The sequence below is a fragment of the Somniosus microcephalus genome, chromosome 1 (genome assembly GCF_052327205.1).
Source record: "Somniosus microcephalus isolate GS21.2 chromosome 1, FLI_Smic_1.0, whole genome shotgun sequence".
NCBI classification, from domain to species: domain Eukaryota; kingdom Metazoa; phylum Chordata; class Chondrichthyes; order Squaliformes; family Somniosidae; genus Somniosus; species Somniosus microcephalus.
This window is the reverse complement of record NC_140987.1, coordinates 35156297-35182744: the sequence shown is the minus strand read 5'-3', so window position 1 is coordinate 35182744 and position 26448 is coordinate 35156297. Positions and strand designations below refer to the sequence as shown.

Sequence of the window (26448 nt, the reverse complement as noted above, 5' to 3'; positions counted from 1 at the left end):
TCTTAGCAGATGGGGGGGGAGAGGTCCACAGATTTGCGTATTAGCTGCACAAACGTGCTGCTGAGCTTAAATGTGACTTGCGACCTTCTGATATCGCCATTTCATTTGCCGGTTTATGTTGATGTCGTGGGTAAACTGTTGCAATTCTCGGAGGGTTCCAAACCGCTTCTGTTTAATACAGACACACCACTCCTTTTAGTATCTAGTTCTGTGCACCGCCAGCTAGTAAATGATCTTGTATGCAGGGAAAAAAATAAGCTTGCAAGTGGATGCTTTTGCACTCGCCGAGAGAGTCCACCTTGATCACCATGGAGGAAACATTAGCAGCCCGTGTCCCCAGATCATTATGTCACGCTAATTGCTGTTGGTTGAAATTCCAGACAAATCTCACCATTTTGTATTACAAGTAACTCCCCCGCCGTGCCCCCTCCCCAACTCCACCATCAAAGTGCAAGATACTAACACAGAACCCTTCTGTTTAATTGCTTGTAAAAAGCTGTTTTTTTTTTTTTTTAATTTTCCTAATTACACAGGTTTGCGTGGTGCTGCTGTGAGTGGAGTGTAAGAGGCAGACTTGTGTCTGTGCTTCAAGAAACAGCAAGTTCCTGATTTCAGCATTAGTTTAGGGAAAGATCCTTGTGGAAGACGGGCACATCTCATAGAATTAATGCCCTCATTGTCTTTAAAAGCATAGCTCAGCACCCTATTAAATTAAGTGGCTCTGTCTCTGAGTAAGTTCAAGCCCCACTCCAGAGACTTGACCGAGATAATCTAAGCTAACAGTCAGTACGGTACTGAGGGAGCGCTGTGCTGTTGGAAGTGCCGTTCTTCAGATGAGACGTTAAACCGAGGCCCCGTCTGCCCTCTCCGGTGGATGTAAAAGATCCCGTGACACTATTTCGAAGAAGAGCAGGGGCGTTCTCCCTGGTGTCCTGGCCAATATTTATCCCTCAACCAACATTATCTGGTCATTATAACATTGTTCCCACCTTTCTAACAACAGAAAATGCTGGAAAAACTCAGCAGGTCAGGCAACATCCGTGGAGAGAAATTTGAGTTGACGTTTCGGGTTGGACCCTTCTTCAAAACTGGAAAGAAAAGAAACTAGATCGGAGGCAGGGCTGCGATCGGACAAAAGAATAAAAGAAACAAAAGAAGTAAAAGAGATTAGAAGCTAGATGAGATAGTAATAGGCTGGGATTAGGTGTAAAGTGTACTGGCAGGGCAAAAGATAGCTGCCAGGTGTGAGAGAGAAACAAAAGGAAAGGGGGGGGGGGGGAAGGAATGGAACAATTACAAGAGAAAATGAAATGGGGGCCGAGCTTATGATCTGAAATTGTTGAACTCGATATTCAGTCCGGAAGGCTGCAGACTGCCTAATCGGAAGATGAGGTGCTGTTCTTCGAGTTTACGTTGAGCTTCCGTGGAACAATACAAGAGGCCAAGGACGGTGAGGTCCGAGTGGGAATGGAGCGGTGAATTAAAATGACAGGCGACCGGAAGCTCGGGGTCACCCTTACGGACTGAACGGAGGTGTTCCGCAAAGCGGTCACCCAATCTGCGTTTGGTCTCCCCAATGTAGAGGAGACCGCATCGTGAGCAGCGAATACAGTATACTAGATTGCGAGTTTTTCCAGCATTTTCTGTTGTTATTTCGGATTTCCAACATCTGCAGTATTTTGCTATGGTTCCCACCTTTCTGTCTGTCTGTCGTCTTTCTTCTCCCTCCTACAGGCTTCAGGTTTTTAATATCCAAACTTCCTGATTTACCTTGTCTTCTGTTTCATTCTTTAACCTTTTAGTAAATTTGCACTATTGGCATTGGCCCTTTGCCTTGGATTCTCAATTTTTTTTAAAAAAAGAAGGGAAATCAATCGAAGTCTTTTATTGAAACATTTAAGATGAAGAGTGGCAGTGGCTGGAGTCTGAGAGCAGATCACCGACCCATCCTGTTGGTGAGCGAATGGCACACAGCTTGGGAGGCCTAAAGCGTGGAGGCAAAAATCAGACGTTAATAAATTCAGCGGCAAAGGCAATTCGTATAATTAGCAGCAATAACCGAAGTGAAGTAACAACAGAGGGTTATTGATTTCTGTGAAGCACAAAGTGACTTTTCTCAGCAGAAAGCATCAAGTTTGAGAATTGATTATATTTTTGACTTGAAGTGATAATAAATTAAAGCTAGTGATTAGATTTTCCAGATGTTCTTTGCATTAAATGAAAACAATCGTGGGTCTGGGCTTTAATTAGGACTAAAGAAAAGAAACGGATTTGGGGATATTAATCTAGCCTGAACAATGCAGCGATGCAGATACCCTAGACCTCTTGGGAAGTATCTGCGTTTCAATCGTGTATCATGCTTGCCACACAGACCAGAAATGTTGAAGCTCTGCTCATTTATGTATGCTATATAACCGCCATGCAGCATTTTAAAACAAATTTCGGCAGTGTTGCACTGACCTGTATTAATGAGCTCCTTAAACACAGCACAGTGTGCGGCTCAGCGTGTGAGTTTGAACACTTTATACCATCGCTGCATTGCTCAGGCTGCATGGTTTATTTCCATGTACGGCTATAACGAAATGCATGTTGAAACGGCACCAGCTGAGGCAGACCAACGATTGCCACTGAGGGAGAGCAAAACAATCAACAACAACTTTAATTAATCTGAAAGCTTTAAAATCAACATAAGGTCATAACGTTGCGAAGCAGTGAGGCCCAGGAGCTTTCTATTGTTGAGGACCTTGTGCCCTTTCCACATGTGTGCCGCATGATATCATTTTGTTGCCTCGAGGGGACAGAAGTCGCTCATGAGTGGGTCATTTTTTTTTGATTGGTGAAGAAGTAATAATGAAGCGACCAACTTGCGTAGTATTTTTGCTGCTTTGTAATCAATGTTCCCTCTCTTTTAATTCGTGAACGATCCCTCTAAATGTGCTGTCGTTGTCCAGTGGCAGCAGCCGGCACGGGTCCTCCCGATCGATGCGCGGCCACGCACCCGACCTGAAACGTTAACTCTTGTTTCTCTCTCCACCGATGCTGCCCTGGCCTGCTGAGTTTTTCCAGCGTTTTCTGTTGTTGTTTCGTATTGTGTCGGTACCTTTCTACCTAGACACAATTTAGGACTCAGAACTCAGAGATTCAAACATGAAGTGCTTTATTGGAAGGAAAGGAAGTTCTGGCAAGTTCCGAACAAAGAGAGCTAAACTTAACAGAGAACACCCAACCATTTATCTCCTGTGACAGCGCCACCACAGGTGGGAGGAGAACACACAATAGAACACACAATACATAACATTTCCTCCCCTCTTAAATGGAAGGTCCACATTATTCCTTAACAGGTAAGTTACTTTCAATGCACGCAACGAACCTAGGGTAGAGGTAGACTGCCTCAAACCCTGACTTTACCCTGGGGTTTATTCTGCCCCAGTCTTGTGGGTAAGTCACTAAGCCTACAGATCCAAGCGTCTTGGAGGCCGCCGCTCTCTGACAGGATACCGGCGGTCATCGCTGGCTTCCACAGCAATAGGCATTGACACAGGCCTGGATGGAGAAGGTGCCTGTGTCAGTCGAAAGTCAGGAGTTTGCACAGGTGGAACAGTCTCTTTGACTTCCTGTGTTGGAGAAGAGCACTGTGGCAAAGGATGCTGGTTTGTGGTATCATCCGGAAACAGTTCAGGCCAACCAGCCGTTGGAGCCTCTGTGGCTGTCTCTGCTCCTAGCAACAGTTGATCTGTGTGTCTTCTCCAGACGACGTCCTCAGCAGTCTCAACCGTGTAAGACACAGGGCCCGTCTGCGCAATCACCATAGCGGGAACCCATTTCGGTCCAGTGTTGTAGTTTCGAGCTAGGACGTGCTCTCCAGGGTGAAACTGTCTCTCCTTGGCTCTTTTCTCTCTCTTTTCAACTTGAGCTTGTTGTTGACGATGGACAACCTGCTCTGCCCTTGGAGGTTTGAGTAAGTCAAAACTTGTCCGCAACTGCCTCTTCATCATGCGCGAAGCGGGGGAAGTTTTGGTTGTAGCATGCGGCTCGTTCCTGTAGGACAACAGGAAGCTGTTCAGACGTTGGTGGATTGAGCCCTGACCTTGCGATGCCTTCAAGGCGTGCTTCAAAGTTTGCACAAACCTTTCTGCCTGACCGTTAGTAGAGGGATGATAGGGCGCAGACCTGATGTGTTGGACACCATTCACATGCAGGAAGGTTGCAAACTCCTGTGATGCAAATTGTGGACCGTTGTCACTTACGAGTTGTTCCGGTGAGCCATAACGGCTGAACATCTCACCAAGTTTCTCAATTGTTTTCTCTGCCGTGGTAGACCTCATCACAGCGACCTCCGGCCACTTGCTACGAGTGTCCACAACCACCATAAACATCTCTTCGAAAGAACTGGCGAAGTCCACATGTACTCGCTGCCACACTTCTGCAGGCCAATCCCAGGGGTGTAGGTTTGCCAGCTGTGGAACATTCCGGACCCTTTGACATGGGGAACATGTTTTGGCTTTCTCCTCAATATTCCCATCGAGACCTGGCCACCAGAAGTAGCTTCTTGCCATTTCCTTCATCCGAACCATCCCACTGTGGCCTGTATGAAGTTGTTGCAGTATAGGTTCCCTCAGAGGTGGCGGAATGATGACACGGCGTCCCCAAAGAAGACAACCTGCCTGGACGGAGAGCTCATTTCTTTTTGAAACGTAAGGTTTCAAACTAGGAGAATCTCCTATAGCTCTCCCTCGAATGACATCGTCCATTACCTCAGACAGGACTGGATCGTTGCGGGTGTACCTTCGCACCTGAACTGCAGTGACAGGTGCTCCCTCCACTTGTCTAAAGTAGAAGATGTCTATCTGACGAGGCTCTGGGGGAGTAACAGGCAAGGGTAGCCTCGAGAGACCGTCTGCGTTGCCGTGCAAGTCTGATTTGCGATATTTGATGTCGTATGTGTGTCCTGACAACAGTAAAGCCCACCTTTGCATCCTGCTTGCAGCGAGAGACGGAATTCCGGTGTGGGACCCGAAGATTGAAGTCAATGGATGGTGGTCCGTCAGGAGTGTGAACCTTCTCCCAAACAGGTACTGATGAAATTTTCGAATTCCAAAAACGATTCCCAAGGCCTCGCGCTCGATCTGCGCATAGTTACTCTCGGCCTTGTTCAAGGTGCGTGATGCGAAGGCGATAGGTTTCTCTTCACCCGAAGGCACGATGTGGGATATGACTGCTCCCACACCATATGGTGATGCATCACATGCTAGCTGCACGGGTAGCTTTGGGTCGAAGTGTGTCAGGACCTCCGATTTCAGCAATGCTTTCTTTGCTTGGGCGAAAGCTTCGTTGCACAGTTCAGTCCATTTCCATATTTTGCCTTGACATAGCAACTGATGTAACGGCTTCAGCAATGTTGCTAAGTCTGGAATAAACTTCCCATAGTAGTTAAGTAGCCCCAGAAATGAACGTAACTGGCTCACATTCTGGGGTGCTGGGGCCTCCATGATCGCCTTGACCTTTGACGGCGCCTTATGCAGGCCAGTAGCATCCATCACATGCCCCAGGTACTCAACTGAAGACTGAAAGAATTCACATTTGTCTTTACGAACTCTGAGTCCGTACTCTTTCAGTCGTTGTAGTGTCGCATCCAAGTTCAGAAGATGATCCTCATTTGTCCCAGTGACAAGGATGTCGTCCAGGTGGCACTGGACTCCTGGCAGTCCACTCAAAATCTGATCCATTGCCCTTTGGAATAGAGCAGGGGCCGACGTAATTCTAAACGGAAGGCGGCAGTACCCGTATAGCCTCTTGTGTGTCAAAATTGTCAGCAGCTCCTTCGATTTGTCATCGACATGCATTTGTAGATAAGCCTGGCATAAGTCTATTTTGCTGAACATTTGCCCTCCGGCCAGACCCGTAAAAAGATCATCAATGAGGGGAAGAGGGTACTGTTCCGCAGACAGCACCGGGTTAATAGTCACTTTAAAATCCCCGCAGATCATTCCCTGTGCCTCTTTAGTCTTGATAAAGGGTTTTGACCCGAAACGTTGACTCTAATTTCTCTCCGCGGATGTTGCCTGGCCTGCTGAGTTTTTCCAGCATTTTCTGTTGTTATTTCCAATATCTCCTCATGCGGCTTGTGTCAAATTTTGTTTGATAATCGCTCCTGTGAAGCCCCTTGGGGCGTTTTACTACGGTACAGGTGCTATATAAATGCAAGTTGTTGTAATATTTTCTGTCTTCAGAACTGACCAGAGACATAGTGGACATCTTGCATATTCTCCAGTAAGCAGTATACTACAATCAGGGTTGTTAGATCTGGCCTTCACTACCTCAGAACGACAGATAAAAAAGAAGTAGATTTTAGTTTGCTTATGGAAAATGTCTTCAAGTAGTTTATACAGAAATGTATAAAACCTGCCTAAAGGAAAGGCGGGGTATAGGGAGGGTGAAACCAAATGTACGTCTAACCGTTTAATTCTAATTAGTCTTTTGCCCTTCCTCCCCACCCCCAACCTCCAGCTATCTCCATTGCATTTTTTTTTTCTACGCCTGCCGTACGGTCTCTGACCCAGGTAGCCAATCGTGAGGGAACCTAAACAGCGAGTATCAATAACTACTTGATCGAGGAGGGCATCGCTGCTGGCCCAATCCTGCCCTCACCTGATGTTCACGCGGTTTTTACCTTTTTTAAGCATGGCCAATGACCGTGATCGGGAGTGGGAACTGAAACTGATTGATTGCTCCACTTGCCCCAGCTCCGAATGGTGCAGAGGTCACCTGTAGCGCCCTCCCCACCCCGCCCAACAGTCTCAGCTGAGATGAACTAACTCTGCATAGCTTGGGTTTGAATTTGGGATCTTCCTGATCTACTACTTAAAATGTACCTTTTTCATCTCTGATGCGTCACAACTGTTGACACCGTGTATTGCAGTGGATAGATTGATCTTTACAATTTAGAAACCACTCCCATTCCCTCCAGGTGAACATGGAGAAGTTAAACCTGTTCATCTGTCACGCTTCCATATTCATTGATAATAGATGAATTACTTGGCTTCATCAGCACATTAATGAGCAATAAATAAACTAAGGGCACGAAATTCGGTTACGTCCCGCTTGGGGGCGGTAACTGAGTTAAGGCCGGACATTTAGTGCCCAGCGTGGAAGTACCACCCCAGCCGCTAAATTCAGCTTGCCGCCCCGCGCAGGGTCGGGCGCTCCGCTTCCTGGTGGGGCGGTAACTGAGGCGATGTCAGGGCACAATCGGCAGCGGAGGCTCCGCGGAGGGCTGCCGCATTTCAGCCCCCCTCCCCTTCAGTTAAAGGGGAGGGCCATTGCGCACTCTGCAGGGCCTCCGATGGCCCACACTAGGCCACCAGGGCGGCGTGGTGCCGCGGTCGCAGCCCAGCACCAAGACACGGTGCAGGGCTGCGTGATGGCGGCGAGGACCACACCACGGCCCACCACGGAGGGCTGACCTGGAGGTCAGCCAAAAAAAGAACATGTCGGCGTGGGTCGCGGCCGCACTCTTCCTTTAAATACCGCCCCGCGAGCGGAGGTCGGCCCAGATTGCGACCTGCAAGACTGGCGCTGACACCACCCACGGTGACCTCGCAGGGTGTAGCCGTATTTTTGCCACAGGGCGCTACGGGGTAGCGGCGTACAGCGATGACGTCATCGCCGGTCCGGGGCGCGACAAGTGGGGGCGCGGCACTATCGGCAACAGCCGCCAAATTTCTCGGGTGGTGTTTTTGCCCCCCCCCCTTCCCCAAAGGGCAATAGCCCTTAGCGCCCCCGGAGCCGCAAAGGAGCCAAATTTCTAGCCCCAAGTGTTTTGCATAACCGAACATAAGAACATAAGAAGTAGGAGCAGGAGTAGGCCATACAGCCCCTCGGGCCTGCTCCGCCATTCAATAGGATCATGGCTGATCCGAATCTAGACTCCTGTCCACTTCCCTGCCCTCTCCCCGTAATCCCTAATTCCCTTATCTGCTAGGAAACTGTCTATCTCCGTTTTAAATCTGTTTAATGTTGCAGCTTCCACAGCTCTGAGGTAGCAAATTCCATAGATTTACTACCCTCTGAGTGAAGAAGTTTCTCCTCATCTCAGTTTTGAAAGGGCAGCCCCTTATTCTTAGATTATGCCCCCTAGTTCTAGTCTCCCCCATCAGTGGAAACATCCTCACCGCATCCACCCGATCAAGCCCCCTCACAATCTTATGTTTCGATAAGATCGACTCTCATTCTTCTGAACTCCAATGAGTAGAGTCCCAACCTACTCAACCTTTCCTCATACGTCAACCCCCTCATCTCCGGAATCAACCGAGTGAACCTTCTCTGAACCGCCTCGAGAGCAAGTATATCTTTTCTTAAATATGGAAACCAAAACTGCACGCAGTATTCCAGGTGTGGCCTCACCAATACCCTGTACAACTGCAGCAAGACTTCCCTGTTTTTATACTCCATCCCCCTTGCAATAAAAGCCAAGATTCCATTGGCCTTCCTGATCACCTGCTGCACCTGCATACTAACTTTTTGTGTTTCATGCACCAGGACCCCCAGATCCCTTTGTACTGTAGCACTTTGCAGTTTCTCTCCATTTAGATAATAACTTGCTCTTTGATTTTTTTCTGCCAAAGTGCATAACCTCACACTTTCCAATATTATATTGCATCTGTCAAATCTCTGCCCACTCACTTAGCCTGTCTATGTCCTTTTGCAGGTTTTTTTATGTCCTCCTCACTCACTGCTTTCCCTCCCATCTTTGTATCGTCGGCAATTGTATGTTGCACTCGGTCCCTTCCTCCAAATCGTTAATATAGATTGTAAAGAGTTGGGGTCCCAGCACTGACCCCTGCGGAACACCACTAGTTACTGATTGCCAGCCCGAGAACGAACCATTTATCCCAACTCTTTGTTTTCTGTTAGATAGCCAATCTTCCACCCATGCCAGTATATTACCCCCAATCCTGTGATTTTTTTATCTTGATCAGCAATCTTTTGTGTGGCGCCTTGTCAAATGCCTTTTGGAAGTCCAAATACACTACATCCACTGGTTCCCCTTTATCCACCCTGTATGCTATGTCCTCAAAGAATTTGAGCAAATTTGTCAAACATGACTTCCCCTTCATAAAACCATGCTGACTCTGTCCTATTAAATTATGTTTATCCAAATGCTCTGTTACTGTTTCCTTAATAATGGACTCCAACATTTTACCAACCACAGATGTTAGGCTAACTGGTCTATAGTTTCCAGCTTTTTGTCTACTTCCCTTCTTAAATAAGGGTGTTATATTAGCAGTTTTCCAATCTGCCGGGACCTTTCCTGAGTCCAGGGAGTTCTGGAAAATAATCACCAATGCATCCACAATCCCTACCGCTACTTCTCTCAAGACCCGGCCATCGGGTCCGGGGGATTTATCCGCCTTAAGTCCCATTATTTTACCGAGTACCACCTCCTTAGTGATTTTAATCGTGATTAGCTCCTTCCCCCCCCCCCCCCCCATTGCCCCCTGTTTGTCCAGTATTGGGATATTTTTAGTGTCCTCTACTGTAAAGACTGATACAAAATATTTGTTCAGCGTCTTTGCCATCTCCATGTTCCCCACCACTAGTTTTCCAGTCTGATCCTCTAAGAGACCAACGTTCACTTTAGCCACCCTTTTTCTTTTTATATAGCTGTAGAAACTCTTGCTATCTGTTTTTATATATTTTGCTAGTTTACTTTCATAATCTATCTTCCCTTTCTTAATTAATCTTTTAGTTATTCTTTGCTGGCTTTTAAATGCTTCCCAATCTTCTATCCTCCCACTAGATTTGGCTACTTTATATGCCCTTGTTTTCAGTCGGATACTATCCTTTATTACTTTACTAAGCCACGGATGGCCGTCTTTTCTTTTACTCCCCTTTTTCTTCAGTGGAATATATTTTTCTTGAAAGATATGAAATATCTCCTTGAATATACACCACTGCTCTTGTACCATCTTACATTTGAATCTGTTTTCCCAGTCCACTTTAGTCAATTCTACTTTCATACCTTCATAGCCTCCTTTATTTAAGCTCAGTATGCTTGTTTGAGATCCAACTCTCTCCCCCTCAAACTGAATTTGGAATTCAACCATATTATGGTCACTCATTCCAAGGGGATCCTTTACTAGGACATTTTTTATTAATCCTGTCTCATTACACAGGACCAGATCTAAGATTGCCTGCCCCCTGGCTGGTTCAGTTACATACTGCTCAAGGAAACTGTCCCTAATACACTCTATGAACTCTTCCTCAAGGCTGCCATGCCCAATTTGATTAGTCCAGTCAATATGAAAGTTAAAATCCCCCATGATTATAGCTGTTCCCTTATTACAAGCCCCAACTATTTCTTGATTTATACTCCGACCAACAGAGTTGCAACTGTTAGGAGGCCTATAGACTACGCCCACGAGTGACTTTTTCCCCTTATTATTCCTTATCTCCACCCAAACTGTTTCACTATCCTGATCCTTTGACCCAATATCATTTCTGACTATTGCAGTGATTCCATCCTTGATTAACATAGCAACCCCACCTCCCTTTCCTCCCTGTCTGTCCTTCCTAATTGTCAAATACCCTTGTATGTTTAATTCCCAGTCATGATCATCTTGCAGCCATGTTTCCGTAATGGCCACCAGATCATAACCATGTGTAGTTCTTTGTACCATCAACTCGTCTATTTTGTTACGAATGCTGCATGCATTCAGATAAAGAACTTTCAAATATGTTTTCTGACAATTTATTCCTGTTTTTACCCCTTTTACTACTTTACCTTTATCATCATACATTCTGTCCCTTCCTGACACGCTCTGGTTTTTAATTCCCCCACTGCTACCTTGCTCTATTGCCTTCTCCGTTGTCATTTTTTATTTTTCGCTCTCTTGAAACCTCCCCCCCCCACTAATTAGTTTAAAGCCCTCTCTACAGCCCTAGTTATTCGATTCGCCAGGATTCTAGTCCCAGCACTGGCCAAGTGAAGTCCGTCCCAACGGAACCGCTCTCTCCTGTCCCAGTACTGATGCCAGTGTCCCAATAAGCAAAACCCATTTCTCCCACACCAGTCTTTGAGCCACGCATTTAACTCTCTAATTTTATTTACCCTAGCCAAATTTGCACGTGGCTCAGGTAGTAATCCAGAGATTATTACCCTTGTGGTTCTGCTTTTTAATTTGGCCCCTAGCTGCTCAAACTCCCTCAGCAGAACCCATTTCCTTGTCCTATCTATGTCGTTGGTACCAACATGGACCATGACAACTGGATCCTCCCCCTCCCACTCCAACTTTCTCTCAAGCCCAGAGGAGATGTCCTTAACCCTGGCACCGGGCAGGCAACACAGCCTTCGGGACTCTCACTCTCAGCTGCAAAGAACTCTATCTATCCCCCTATCGATACTATCCCCTACCACTATGACATTTCTTTTAACTCCCCCCCCCCCCCCCCCCCCCCCCACTTGAATGGCTCCACGGTGCTGTGGCCAGGTTGCTCATCCTCCCTGCAGTCCCCGTTCCCATCCTCACAGGGAGTAAGAGCCTCGAACCTGTTGGACAAGAGCAAGGGCTGCGGCTCCTCCAACACTACCTCCTGGATCCCTGTACCTGCCTCACTTCTAGTCACACCATCCTGTCCCTGACCATGGACTACATCTGAATTAATTAATCTAATTGGTGTGACTACCTCCTGAAACACAGAGTCCAGGTAACACTCCCCCTCCTGAGGAAGTTAAACTAAAGACCAGAATGTCCAGCTGCCATCACTTTACACAGCAGAAAGTTTTCTTGTAGTGATCACAGAGCCAAAGGGGGGAAAAATGATCGAAGTGTTGAATTTTCTGAATTTGAGGCACTGTTTCAAAATATGAAAAATACTTGTAGCAACTCCCTGACCACTGATTATATCAGCCCCCCTCCCAAGAGGAAGCACAAATGGCATTTTTAAGCACCAGCTTCAACAGCACACATTCTTCTTATATCAGTAGATTGTGAATGTGACCCTGTTTCTTTCTCCCAGAAAAATTAATCTTCATTTAGTGGCTGCGAAGGTCACTCAGAAAGGTTTCAGATACATCTCTGTACAATGTGAATTGGCATATCAAATGACCAGCTTTTTAAAAAGAATAGCAATCCTGAGTTCTATTCAATGGTTTGATTGTGGCTTCCAAACTGTGGGATGCTCATGCTGAGAAATGGGACCTTTTCCATTCTAAGCACCCATATCAGCATCAAACATTCCCAGGTCAGGTACAGCCCAGTTCAATATAGAGCAAAGCTCTCTCTTCTCAGGCCCAACCTCAGTAAACCACCCAGACTGCTCCATTCCCTATACCAACATATTTTACGTAAGAGTATTAACATAATATTCTTTTGTTTCTCTTTCCTTCTCCCGCCCCAACTGTGCTGTAACATATCATGGCCTTGTGTTATTCAGGACCATTGTATTTGCTTGAAATTGGCGCAGTGGGTGTGTCTACCGCTTAGTAATGCACAGACACCTACAAATCAGGAAAACCCGAGTTCTACGCCTGGTCTGTATCAGCTGTGGCTCAGTGGTAACACTCTCGCCTCTGAGTCAGAAGGTGGTGCATTGAAGTCCCACCCCAAAGACTTGAGCACGAAATCTAGGCTGACACTCCAGTGCAGTACTGAGGGATTACTGCAGAGGTGTCGTCTTTCGGATGAGACGTTAAACGAGACCCCGTCTGCCCCCTCAGGTGGACGTAAAAGGTCCCATGACATTATTTTGAAGAAGAGCAGGGGAGTTCTCTTTGGTATCCTGGTCAATATTTATCCCTCAACTAACATCAATAAATACAGATTATCTGGTCATTATCACATTGCTGTTTGTGGGAGCTTGCTGTGCGCAATTTGGCTGCCGCGTTTCCTACATTACAACAGTGACTACACTTCAAAAAGTACCTAATTGGCTGTAAAGCATTTTAGGACATCCTGAGATCGTGAAAGGCGCTACATAAGAGCAAGTCTTTCATGCTCTTCAGTATCTCCACAGCTGAAGATGGGCAAAATTTGTTAGGAGTTTTTTGCTTCTGATCCCCTACTTGAAGATGTCAGGTGAGGGCAGGATTCAGTTAAGCTGTGATGGATCCTACGATCGAACAACTCACCAAATATCTCTCATTTCAGGCTCTCACACAGGTACAGTTGGGTAGTGGTTGTGGTACTGGACCAGTAAGAGGTCATGAGCAATGTTCCCTCTAATTTATATTTTCGTGTGCGGTCCCTTTAAATTTGCTGTGAGCGGTATCTCTTCCAGCTTGTGAGCGGCCTGCGTGGGACCTCTGGATTGATGCTCGCCCACGCACCTTGGGGAGAACGTTGATCATGAGCACACATCTCAGCATGGCAAGTTGTGCAGTTGAATTCAATAAATCTGGTAACACCAGGAAAAATGGCCATGAAAGCTGCCGGATTGTCATAAAAACCCCAACTGGCTCACTTAGTTCCTTGAAGCAGAGACCTGCCACCCTTACCTGGTCTGACCTACGTGTGACTCCAATCCCACATTACGTGGTTGACTTTTATAGAAACATAGAAACATAGAGATAGGAACAGGAGTAGGCCATTCGGCCCTTCGAGCCTGCTCCGCCATTCAATGAGATCATGGCTGATCTTCGTCTGAGATCCTAGCTGATCTTACCAGTTCAGTACCCCGTCCCCGCCTTTTCTCCGTAACCCTTAATCCCCTTAGCCTTCAGAAATATATCCAATTCTCTCTTGAAAATATTTATTGAATTAGCCTTCGCAACCCTCTGTGGCAGGGAATTCCACAGGCTCACCACTCTTTGAGTGAAGAAATTCTTCCTCATCTCTGTTTTAAATGATTTGCCCGCTATTTTTAGACTGTGGCCCCTGGTTCTGTGCTCCCCGGCCATTGGAAACATTCTCTCTGAATTCAGCCCGTCCAGGCCTGCCATAATTTTATATGTTTCGATGAGATCCCCTCTCAATCTTCTAAACTCCAGTGAGTACAAGCCCAAACCATTCAATCTCTCCCCGTAGGTCATTCCCGCCATTCCAGGTATCAGCCTGGTGAATCGCCGCTGCACTCTTTCCATGGCAAGAACATCCTTCCGCAGATGGGGCGACCAAAACTGTACACAATACTCCAGATGCGGTCTCACCAGCACCTTGTACAGCTGTAGTAAGGTATCCCTATTCCTATACTCGAACCCCCTTGATATGAAGGCCAACATACCATTTGCCTTCTTAATCGCCTGTTGCACCTGCATGCTCTCCTTCAGTGACTGGTGCACAAGAACACCCAGGTCCCTCTGCACTTCCCCATCTCCCAATCTATTGCCATTTAGATAATAATCTACCCTCCTGTTTTTACCCCCAAAGTGGATAACCTCGCATTTATCCACATTATAGTGCATCTGCCACGTATCCGCCCATTCCCCCAACCTGTCCAAATCGCACTGTAGCCTCCTGACATCCTCATCAGAGCCCACCCCTCCTCCTAGTTTAGTGTCGTCAGCGAATTTGGAAATATTGCATCCAATTCCCTGATCCAGATCATTTATATATATTGTGAACAGCTGGGGTCCCAGGACAGATCCTTGCGGCACCCCGCTGGTCACTGCCTGCCACTCCGAAAACGAGCCGTTTATTCCAACTCTCTGTTTTCTATCCGCCAGCCAGTTCTCTATCCACGTTAATACTTTGCCCCCAATCCCATGAGCCTTAATTTTGCATGATAATCTTTTGTGTGGAACCTTATCGAAGGCTTTCTGGAAGTCAAGGTACACCACATCCACTGGCTCTCCCCCATCTATTTTACCAGTTACTTCCTCAAAAAATTCCAGCAGATTAGTCAAACACGATTTACCCTTTGTAAATCCATGTTGACTCTGTCCGATCCTTTCCCCATTTGTCAAGTGCTCCGCTATTTTATCCTTAATAATGGACTCTAGCATTCTGCCCACAACCGATGTAAGGCTTACTGGTCTATAATTCCCTGCTTTCTCTCTACCCCCCTTTTTAAATATTGGGGTAACATTAGCTACCCTCCAATCCACGGGTACTGTTCCCGAGTCAATGGAGTTCCGGAAGATGATCCTTAGAGCATCTGCTATCTCCAGGGCCACCTCCTTAAGTACCCTAGGATGTAGTTTATCAGGCCCCGGGGATTTGTCGGCCTTCAGTCCCCTCAACTTACCCAACACCATATCCCTAGAGATACTAATTTCTGTCAGCTCCTCCCTCTCATTAGTCCCTATGTTTGCCGATATTCCTGGGAGGTTATTTGTGTCCTCCTTTGTGAATACAGAACCAAAGTATGAGTTTAATTGGTCTGCCATTTCCTTATTCTCCATTATATATTCTCCCGAATCGGACTGCAAGGGACCGACTTGGGATTTTACCAGTCTTTTCCTCCTGATATACCGATAAAAGCTTTTGCAGTCTGTCTTTATGTTTGCTGCAAGTTTACTTTCGTATTCTATTTTCCCCTTCCTGATTAATCCCTTTGTCCTCTTTTGCTGTATCCTGTACTGCCCCCAATCTTCCGGTCTGGTGCTTTTTTTTTGCCAGTTGATATGCCCTTTTTTTTGATTTTATGCTGTCCCTAATTTCCCTCGTTATCCACGGTTGAGTCACCTTTTTAGGTTTATTTTTATGCCAAACCGGTATAAACATGTTCTGGAATTCTTCCATTCTATCTTTGAATGCTTGCCATTGTCTATCCACTGTCAATCCCCCCAGAAACACCACCCAATCAATCTTACCCAATTCCCGTCTCATACCCTCGTAATTCCCTTTATTTAAGTTCTGGACCTTAGTCTCTGATTCAATTTCCTCACTCTCCATCTCGACTGAGAGCTCGATCATATTATGATCGCTCTGACCCAAGGGGCCTCGTACAAGAAGATTGCTGATAAGTCCCTTCTCATTGCACAATACCCAGTCTAAAATGGCCTGATCTCGAGTCGGCTCCTCGACATATTGGTCCAGATAACCGTCCCGAAAACATTCCAGGAATTCCTCCTCCTCAGAATTTTTACTAATTTGGGTAGTCCAATCAATATGTAAATTAAAGTCACCCATGATGACAGCTGTGCTCTTATCGCACGCTTCTCTAATTTCCCTTTTTATGCCTTCCCTCACCTCCATATTACTATTTGGAGGCCTATATATCACACCCACTAACGTTTTCCTCCCCTTGCTATTTCTCATTTCTACCCATACAGATTCCGTTTCATCCGAGTTAATATCCTTCCTTTCCATTGCATTAATCCCCTCCTTTACCAGCAATGCTACCCCACCTCCCCTACCTTTTTGCCGATCCTTCCTAAATATTGTATATCCCTGGATGTTAAGTTCCCAGCCTTGCCCACCCTGCAGCCACGTTTCTGTAATCCCAATCAAATCATACTTGTTTACCTCTATTTCCACAACTAATTCATCCACCTTGTTCCTAATGCTTCTAGCATTAAGATACAAAGCCTTCAGGCTTGCTTTTTTCACACTCTCATTATGAATTAGTTTGGCCCTTTGTGTTTCTCTCCTTTGCTTATTGCTTCTCACCTTTCTACCATCTATTTCTGACTTCATATGACTTCCCTCTTTTCCACTACCTAGGTTCCCATCCCCCTGCCAAATTAGTTTAAATCCTCCCGAACCGCCCTAGAAAATATTACCCCGAGGACATCGGCTCCCTCACAGTTCAGGTGTAGACCGTCCCCTTGGTACAGGTCACTCCTCCCCAAGAACTGGTTCCAATGCCTCAAGAATTTAAATCCCTCTCCCTCGCACCACTGCTCAAGCCACGTATTTAGCTTATCTATCTTACTCTCTCTAAACTTATTAGCTCGTGGCACTGGTAGCAATCCAGAGATTACTACCTTTGAGGTCCTACTTTTCAATTTAGCTCCTAACTCCCTAAATTCAGCTTGTAGGACCTCCTCCCTCTTTTTACCTACATCGTTGGTACCTACATGTACCACGACAACTGGCTGATCCCCCTCCCCCTTCAGAATGCTCTGCACCCGCTCCGAGACATCCTTGACCCTTGCACCAGGGAGGCAACATACCATCTTGGAGTCTCGGTCTCGGCCACAGAAACTCCTATCTATCCCCCTTACAATTGAATCCCCTATCACTATAGCCCTATCCCTCTTTTTCCCGCCCTTCTGTGCAGCAGAGCCAGTCATGGTGCCCTGAACCTGGCTGCTGGTGCCTTCCCCTGATAAGTCATCTCCCCCAACAGTACCCAAAACGGTAAACCTGTTTTGGAGGGAGATGACCGCAGGTGACTCCTGCACTACCTTCCTGCCTTTACCCTGCCTTTTGGTCACCCATTTACTGTCTGAGCTAGCCTTTACCTGCGGTGTGACCAACTCACTGAATGTGCTATCCACAACATCCTCAGCATCGCGTATGCTCCAGAGTGAGTCCATTCGCAGCTCCAGCGCCGCCATGCGGTCCACTAGGAGCTGCAGCTGGACACACTTCCTGCACACATAGTTGTCAGGGACAGTGTCCCTGATTTCCCACATGGCACAGGAGGAGCATGACACGGGTCCGAGCTGCCCTTCCATGACTTAACCCTTACAATACCCTTTTATTTACTACGATTTAGCTTAATTATTGAATTCTACTTAGAATAAGTTTGTGAAAGTACTCACCAACCAGTCACCTACCTGTTTTCTGGTGTTGTATTTTCACTGCCGCCTCCTGTCCTGGAACCTTTTCCACCTAGGTTAGGCTCCTGAAATAAAATAAATTGAACCTACCTTTTCAACTTCCCCTAACCCCTAAAAGGTTAGAGGAGGTGGAAGGGTGGGAGACACTACACTGTAGTGTTTCGGGTTTAGCAACAGCTCCACCTATATAAGAGTTGCTGGCCTCCTGCTCTCCCGACTGCACCAGCTGTGAAAGAAAAAGCCCGCGAAAGGTGAGCTTTTAAACTCACCAGTTACTGGCCTCCTGCTCTCCCGACTGCACCAGCTCTCTCCTGGAACCTGGATTGGTCGGTGCCTCTGACTGCTCCCTCTCAAGCCTTTAAGCTCTCCCGCCTCGGGCTGCTCCCGCGCAGGTCCGCTGCTTCTCCGGTCTCGGGGCTGTGGGCCTCGGTGCCTCTGACTGCTCCCTCTCAAGCCTTTAAGCTCTCCCGCCTCGGGCTGCTCCCGCGCAGGTCCGCTGCTTCTCCGGTCTCGGGGCTGTGGGCCTCGGTGCCTCTGACTGCTCCCTCTCAAGCCTTTAAGCTCTCCCGCCTCGGGCTGCTCCCGCGCAGGTCCGCTGCTTCTCCGGTCTTGGGGCTGTGGGCCTCGGTGCCTCTGACTGCTCCCTCTCAAGCCTTTAAGCTCTCCCGCCTCGGGCTGCTCCCGCGCAGGTCCGCTGCTTCTCCGGTCTCGGGGCTGTGGGCCTCGGTGCCTCTGACTGCTCCCTCTCAAGCCTTTAAGCTCTCCCGCCTCGGGCTGCTCCCGCGCAGGTCCGCTGCTTCTCCGGTCTCGGGGCTGTGGGCCTCGGTGCCTCTGACTGCTCCCTCTCAAGCCTTTAAGCTCTCCCGCCTCGGGCTGCTCCCGCGCAGGTCCGCTGCTTCTCCGGTCTCGGGGCTGTGGGCCTCGGTGCCTCTGACTGCTCCCTCTCAAGCCTTTAAGCTCTCCCGCCTCGGGCTGCTCCCGCGCAGGTCCGCTGCTTCTCCGGTCTCGGGGCTGTGGGCCTCGGTGCCTCTGACTGCTCCCTCTCAAGCCTTTAAGCTCTCCCGCCTCGGGCTGCTCCCGCGCAGGTCCGCTGCTTCTCCGGTCTCGGGGCTGTGGGCCTCGGTGCCTCTGACTGCTCCATCTCAAGCCTTTAAGCACTCCCGCCTCGGGCTGCTCCCGCGCAGGTCCGCTGCTTCTCCGGTCTCGGGGCTGTGATGCTTTCTGAAATGGCCTAGCAAGCCACTCAGTTGTATCAAACTGAGTTGTAACAAAATTCCTTCAAGCGGGCAGCCACCACCATCTCAGGCAGCTAGAATAAGTGACACCTTTCCAGTGTTGCCCACATTCCCAAGAACAAATTTAAAAAATACTTGAAGAATGGTCACTTGGGCAAGATAACAGACAATCACCCCCAGGGTTCTAACTCTACCCAAAAAGATTCGGGATTCAATGGAGAAAATTGGAGGACAGGAAGAAAGTAAGATCTGAACTACTGTGTGTTCTTGGAACTGATCATCTGGTCATTATCCCATTGCTGTTTGTGGGAGCGTGCTGTGCGCAATTGGCTGCCGCGTTTCCTACATTGCAACAGTGACTCCACTTCAAAAGTACCTCATTGGCTGTAAAGCGCTTTGGGACGTCCTGAGGTCGTGGAAGGCGCTATAGAAATACAAGTCTGTCTTTCTTTCAATTTATAGTTCTTCAAGAGATATGTTAATGTAAGGTTTACAGTCATAACCCAGTTTGTTACTGCTTCAAGTAAATGTGATTTTCAGCAAATGTTACACCAAAAAATAACATTATATACTTGCCACAATTGCTGCACAGTTTTCTTTTTCAATGGTGTTATGGCCCTATGACCTGCCTTACTACTTGTACTTTATTAGTATGCATATGATGTCAGTTCTGTAGAAGTGAGCTTTCTTTTTTCATAAATAAGAACAGTATCTGAAAAGATCATTCTCAGCCTCCAGTTCACCACGGGAGACAGATTGAAGGGATAATTACAAGTCCTAGCCCTTTTGGGCTACCCCAGATCAGGCGTATTCCCAAGACGTTCACCTTCAACTTAAGTTAGAGATAGCCGAATTTCATAAGACGCTTAAATGTGTCTAAAGGTCCAGACTATCTCTCCCTAAAGGAAAGGAATGATTGAAGATGTTATCGTCCTCCAGATAGCACTTTTAATAAGTTGAACTAGACTGTAGCCTTCCGGATATTATGAGGGTCCGGAATACCCCCCAGAATTCTGTAACTCCTTACAAAAGAGTGTACAGAATTTGGGTTTGCAAGTTTATACAGAATTACCCTTTGAGACAATTCTAAAAATATAAAGTTTTATTTAGAGTCGACATTCATTTAACAGCTGCTGAATCAGTCGCAATATTAACAATTCAAAATACAGATAGTTTACATTTCTTATTTCTCAGAGATCTTTATTCTCAAATCTTTACTTTGTTACATTTCTACATTTCTTATTTCTAAATCCCAGAACATACACCAAAATCAATCACTTTGATTTCCTGAGACTCATAGTTAAAGACTTACAGAGCTGCCTCTGAAGAGTTGAGAAACGCTTTGCCCGTTCAGCGAGTTCTGACTTTCTGTTATAAAGGTCTTATTTTTATACCCTTTTGGCAGTGGTTTCTTCTTTGAAGTTCTCTGCTAATGTCAGCTAATTGTCTTTATTGATACTCTTTTGAATGCTTTCTATTCTTACTTTCAGTTCAACTATTGCATGCATAATTATGTCTCTACCTTTTAGGTGTTCCAAAAACCATCATAAAAACAATGACAGTAGTCTTTATTTGATGTCATTCTTACAAAATGCTTTCATTCAATTCTTAATATTGGCTTTACTGGTTTTTAGCAGACGTTGTGACTCAGTGCTGCTCCAAGTTCAATACAAACACACTATAATTGCTTGGTGTCATATATTGAAGTCATACCTTCAAAGTGTCCTTGTTGGTATCATATTTACTATATGTATAAATTAAAGACACTTTGACCAGAGTGTTTCATGCATTTCTAGCTATCTCAATTGGTTGCATATTTAATCGTGTTTCCTGTCTTCCAAGTTTAACATAAAAACTATTTGACCAGCAGGTGTTTCTTTTACTTGATGTCTTCTTTTCAAAGGCACATGCCTCTTTTAATGTTTGTGTTTCTGTTCAATGTGATAGCTTATATTACCTTAAACTGGGTCTTCTCATTGTATTATTCCCAAACTCTAGACCTTTCGGAAGCACCAATGGTTTGCTTCAGTTTTTCATTATTTTAGTATTTTTAACTAATTCCCATTTCAAAGCTTGTTTACAACTTTGTTATCAACTGATCTTTATCTCGGAAGCCTGTTCTCTGTTTACAGCCTGTGTCTCCGAGGCTTTAGATTTTTAAACCCAGTTTCTTATGTATTAATAATGTCAAAATTCTGTTCATATTATGGTGTATCTTTTTGAAATATGGCGTATTCCCTCACAAGTTACCTCTGGGCGCTGTGTGTAACTAAATGGTAAACCCATTCCTTATAACATCCATACAGCACAGAGCAAAATTCCTCCTCCTCCACCTCCCCACCACACACACGCTCCAGTTGGTTAAGGTCTCATTCTGTACCTAACCTTTTTTTCTTAACCATTCTGTCTATCATGTGCTGAGCCCATATATGTCAATCCATATGTCTGCTGCATAAAGATTATAATGTACAGTAAACTATTGTTTAAACAACACTTCATCATCCAGAATTCTTTAATAACCGGCAAAATAGATAACCGGTAACCTTGCCAAATCCATCCATTTTTCGTTTTTCTGAGTAACTCAGCCACCGCGGGAAAGTCAGTGGTTTTTAATTTTTTTGTTAAAAGTTGCCTACCTCTCTGTTATCCGGAATTTTTCATCAACCGGCGCCATCCCGGTCCCGTAGGTGCCGGATACGAAAGAGTTTACTGTATATGGCCTGCCTTACTTGCTGTACTTTATTGGTATGTATATGATGTCAATTCTCATTTAAGCTTGTTTGCAATCCTTCAGATACTTGCAGTTATACTGAAAGCTGCATACTTTGACTCTTCTGCCTGAATAGCTATCCATCAGTCTCCTAGCTCAAGTGCTATACCTTTTTTTGGCTTCTAACCCTAGCACCATCGCAAACCAGTATGGTTGCTTTTGTAAACACTGGCTGAACCCTCTCTCTCTTAGGAGGCTAGGTCTTTCAGAGTGATGCATTGGATGAGTGCAGAGGGCTTTTCCACTGTTTGGCATGAATTGCAGCCCTTTGTGTTTATGGAAATGTTCGTGTTCGATAACAGAGTGTGTTTTGTTTGGGAAAAGTGCTAATTTATAGAGTGCAGAACTCATTTGTTAAGTTATTCTCTGTGATGTATTGTAGGTTACTAAGCTACAAGCAGTCGGCGATGGTGCAGTAGCTGAGAGCTGCTGGCTAATAGCTGGCAGATAGCAGAGGGAGCTCGAAGAAATATTTCATTGTGACTACCATACATTGATATTTGTTATTGTTAATCACTAAACTGCTGAAGCATTAGAGTGCTTGGCGAAGCTCCATTAAATTGTTCCTCACTTAATATTGTTCTATCATTAATTAATGCTCTACTTGCCTTTGCATTGAAAAGGACATTGAACCTTCTGGTACTGGGCTTGCATGCATAATTAATTGTTATTACCAACATAAAAACCCATATAACAAAGATCGTTGCCAATTTTTTTACATGAGTACAGAGGAATGAGCCTTCATTGTGACAACGATTCTGCGTTGCTGTTACCATTACAGAATTCTAAATTTAAAATAAAACCACTCCAGTTTAATCCTCTAGAAATCACAGTTGAACTTATATAGAACCTTGGTTAGACCACACTTTGACTACTGTGCTCAGTTCTGGTCTCCATATTGTAAAAAGGAGATCTAGGCACTGGAGAAGGTGCAAAAACGATTTACAAGGATGATACCAGAACTGAGAGGTTATAACTATCAGGAAAGACTGAACAGGCTGGGGCTCTTTACTCTCGAAGCGAGAAGGTTGAGAGGTCACCTGATAGAGGCCTTTAAAATTATGAAAGGTTTGATAGGGTAGATATAGAGAAGATATTTCCACTTGTGAGTCCAAAACTAGGGGTCATAAATATAAGATAGTCGCTGATAAATCCAATAGGGAATTCAGGAGAAACTTCTTTACTCAGGAGAGTGGTTAGAATGTAGAACTTGCTACCACAAGGAGTGGTTGAAGCGAACAGAGCAGATACATTTAAGGAGAAGCTATATAAGCACTTGAGGGGACTTTTGGGGACTCTGAGCCGAGACTAGTCCTGTCCTCACTCCTCACCCAGCATCCACATACTGTATATACGTTTTCCAGCAAGCTTCCCTGGATACCCATCAAGAGCTGGACATCTTGCTAATTTCTCCACCCCCCCCCCCCCCCCTCCTCCCCCCGAGGTCACACAACTCCATATAGATTGGGAGTCAAACCAATGACGTCAGATTCTGTGTGGCTTTAGAACCACACTACAAGCTGCATTTATTCGCCAAGCCATTGGAGCTCTCATTTCAGTTTATTCATCACACTAATAAATGGATTCCAGTTATTCCTGATGGAGGTAATCACTTTGTAACTGAAGTCACAAATAGGTACAATGAAATAAAACATCCTGCCACAATATGCATTTCTTTAACCAGCATGTGATAGCATTTAAAGTGGAGACATCTTTTGTAAACAATCGGTAGCCAGCACTCCATTCCAACTCCTCCTGATACTGTAGATTTAACGTTACACTAATATCTTAGCCAGATAGTTAACAAGCTTATACTGGTTGTTCTTGACTACAGCATAACAAATACGCCTCGGTCAAATCACTTACTTGAGTACTGCTCTTTTGCCCCCCCCCCCCCCACCTCCATTACAGCTGAGGCAGTTTCTTGTTCATTGACTCCTATTTGCTTTCATCAGTGCTCTGTTTGTGTGTCCCGTTTACAGATGGGTCAGGCGCTGTGGAGGGTTGCAAGGAACCAGCAGCTGCAACACCGACGATACAGTGAGGAAGGCTACTATCTTGGGGAGCATGACCAGAGGCTCGCTGCTGCGAATCGCAGGCAGGCCCAGGTTGGGATTGACATCTACCACATTCTGAGAGTCGGCAGATCGAAGGAAGAGCACAGGTTCCCAGACCTGGAACTATTGCCCCCGGAGCTTAGCTTAACCATTCTCTCTTACCTGAATGCGACTGACCTCTGCCTGGCTTCATGTGTCTGGCAGGACTTGGCTAACGATGATGTCCTCTGGCAAGGGTAAGTGCCGTTTTGTGCTGTCACTCATAGCCCTGCCTGTGTGGAAACTCAAAGCTTTGTTGCTAGAAAGTGAGGGATAGCGTTGTGAAGTGCAGTCCAACAGATGGGAGTCGGCTTAATGTTTGCAGTCAAAACTGAGGCAAAGTCCTAGAAAAATTCTTTGTAAACCAAGAACAGAAGTTCACTTGATTTTTCTGAGCTGTGTCTAACAGTGAGTAACGTTAATAATCGGAGTATCCTAACCACCATAGATACCAACTCAATACATATGACAACAATGGAGTTTTGCAACTCGTAAAAATAATTAAATCACCCCAGTCATTTTAGAGGAACTACTTTAACTTGAGAGTTGTAATCTTATAACGTGCCAGTTGTAATGTTATAATATCTGCCACTGAACTGTCCTTCATGCTATTTCAGGTTAATCTTTTTCATACATTTTAGTGAAATTATCTCTACTGCCTAAAGGGGTAGCATTATGTTAGTCACAAACTCCGTTACAATGCAGTAGAATTCTACTTTCCCAAACTGCTCCTACTGTTGTTGCTATAGAAATTATGATTATGAAGAGGATTATTTCCTCAGTCAGAAGATTCATGGATTGCAGACACGAGCGCAGCAGATGTTCTGTGTCTAATCGGATTTAGACTCGATCGTGCCAGCACATTTGCAGTTGTTCCCCTGGCAGCTCAATTAGTATTTGTGTCACATGGTTTGATACTTGGCCACAAAGTCTGCAAAAATCCCAGGCTTCCATTTCTGGCCTATATAACAAAATAGGCCTCGCTGTCCCTGGAGAAAAGTCGGGTTCCTGCCCTGAGTCGCTACACATTGATTCCTTGGTAGAACGTATCATGTGTGGATGCTGAGTGAAGACAGGACTAGGCTTGGCTCGGAGTCCCCGAAAGTCAAATAACCTCCATAAATTGAATGATTAGGCCCAAACATGAAAAATAGTCACTATGGCATGGTGCCGGAGGAAACCATCCTATTTTTATAGCAACAACATTATGAACTTTTTCGGAATGTAGAATTCTGCAATATTGTAATTCAATATGTGACTGATATAACCCTTGAGGAGGGGAGAAAATGAGAAGTAACTGCAGGAAATACAGCTGCTCTGAAGAAACATGTCTTCACTAGGCTAGCTTATTGTTAATGCCAAAACAGTCTTTTAAGAAACAATAACCAGAGAACAATAGAAGTTTACAGCACAGAAAGGCCATTCGACCCATAGGCTCCGATATTTGCAGGAAGGGTGCGGGTGAGGCCAAAAATGGCTGAAGGACCTGGCAAGGATGGGGCCACAGAGGTCCTGCCGAACTTAATGGCAGATCCTTATTAACATCTTGTAGGTTCATCTCCCGCCCGGTAGATGGCGCAATTGACAGCCTGGCCGGCGGGCAGGAGGGAAAACCAGTGGCAGGAGGCTGCAGCTATATGGAGAGGGAAGGGTTCCTTGATTGGGTTAGGCGGAGCTCGTCACTTGAGGCTGGGGAGGGGGTGGGTTGGGGGGGAGGCTGGCGATCGGGGCGGGGTGAGGCCGAAGGCTTCCTTGAGGGGCCTGGGGGCAGCATTCCTGCTCCTCCTGGCCCACAAGGAGAGCTAAAAGAGGCACTTACCATGGAGAGATGATAGTCCCCCTTTCACTGTTAGGTTTCCCAGGAGTTGGAAAACCCGTGCAGCAGCAGTAAATTTCAAATCTGGCACCCAATTGCACTGAGAGCTAGATTTAAATATGTTAATTAAGTGTCCCGCCTATGCATGGTGGGACACTCGGAGGCTCCGATATCCGCCGCTGTAAAAAAAAAAAAAAAGGCGGCAGGCACGTGCGTGGCGGGTTGGGGTCGCGTTGTGCATATTTCACTTTAAACCCCCCAACCCCCTCCAGCCCGTTGTGGGGGCGTGACTGTCGAGGCCATTGTGTCTGTTCTGTCTTTGCTAGAGCAATCCAAAGCTAATCCCATTGCCATGCTGTTCATGATGTTATTAACCATGTTACTGAAGACTTCATGTAAAACTTGCGAGGGTTTCTATCTGTAATTATTTTAAATGTGCAAATGAAAATTCATCCATTGAAAGTTAAGCATTTTAAATGAAGTGTAAAATAAACACAGAAAATGCTGGAAATACTCAGCAGGACCGGCAGCATCTGTGGAGAGAGAAACAGAGCTAACGTTTCAGGTCGATGACCCTTCGTCAGAACTAAAGTAAGTGTATTTGGTTTATATAAAACTTGTGAAATTAGTTGCCTAATTATGAATATCAAAAATACAGAACTACTTAACTAAAAGGTATGCTTTATAGATAATTTGAAGAGTTTCAATAGTTATACATTTCTATTTTAGTACAGTACTGTTACTGTACTCAAAGGATCAATCCAAGATGGTTTTGTTTAAATGAAGACAAAATCTGCTTCCATCTATAGTCTAAGATAGCATGAAGAGGAATTGAACAGTGGATGTGTCAAATATCTTGCGCC

At 45.7% G+C, this 26448-nt stretch overlaps 1 protein-coding gene and 1 long non-coding RNA gene across 5 annotated transcripts in view; one reads left to right on the top strand and one right to left on the bottom strand.

Moving 5' to 3' along the window:
- Positions 1 to 26448, top strand: part of fbxo8 (F-box protein 8) — a 120434-nt gene that overhangs the window by 70714 nt on the left and 23272 nt on the right. For all 4 annotated transcript variants that reach the window (XM_085977720.1, XM_085977710.1, XM_085977705.1 and 1 more), the window contains exon 2: positions 23656 to 23966. In XM_085977720.1, the coding sequence (XP_085833846.1) occupies positions 23656 to 23966 (311 nt within the window). The remainder of the gene's footprint in view (positions 1 to 23655; positions 23967 to 26448) is intronic.
- LOC147124025 (uncharacterized) lies at positions 1304 to 24499 on the bottom strand. Its single transcript, XR_015075427.1, has 3 exons — positions 23893 to 24499; positions 2461 to 2627; positions 1304 to 1984 (listed from the first exon to the last, which is right to left on the bottom strand). It is a non-coding gene; the product is annotated as an uncharacterized LOC147124025 (long non-coding RNA).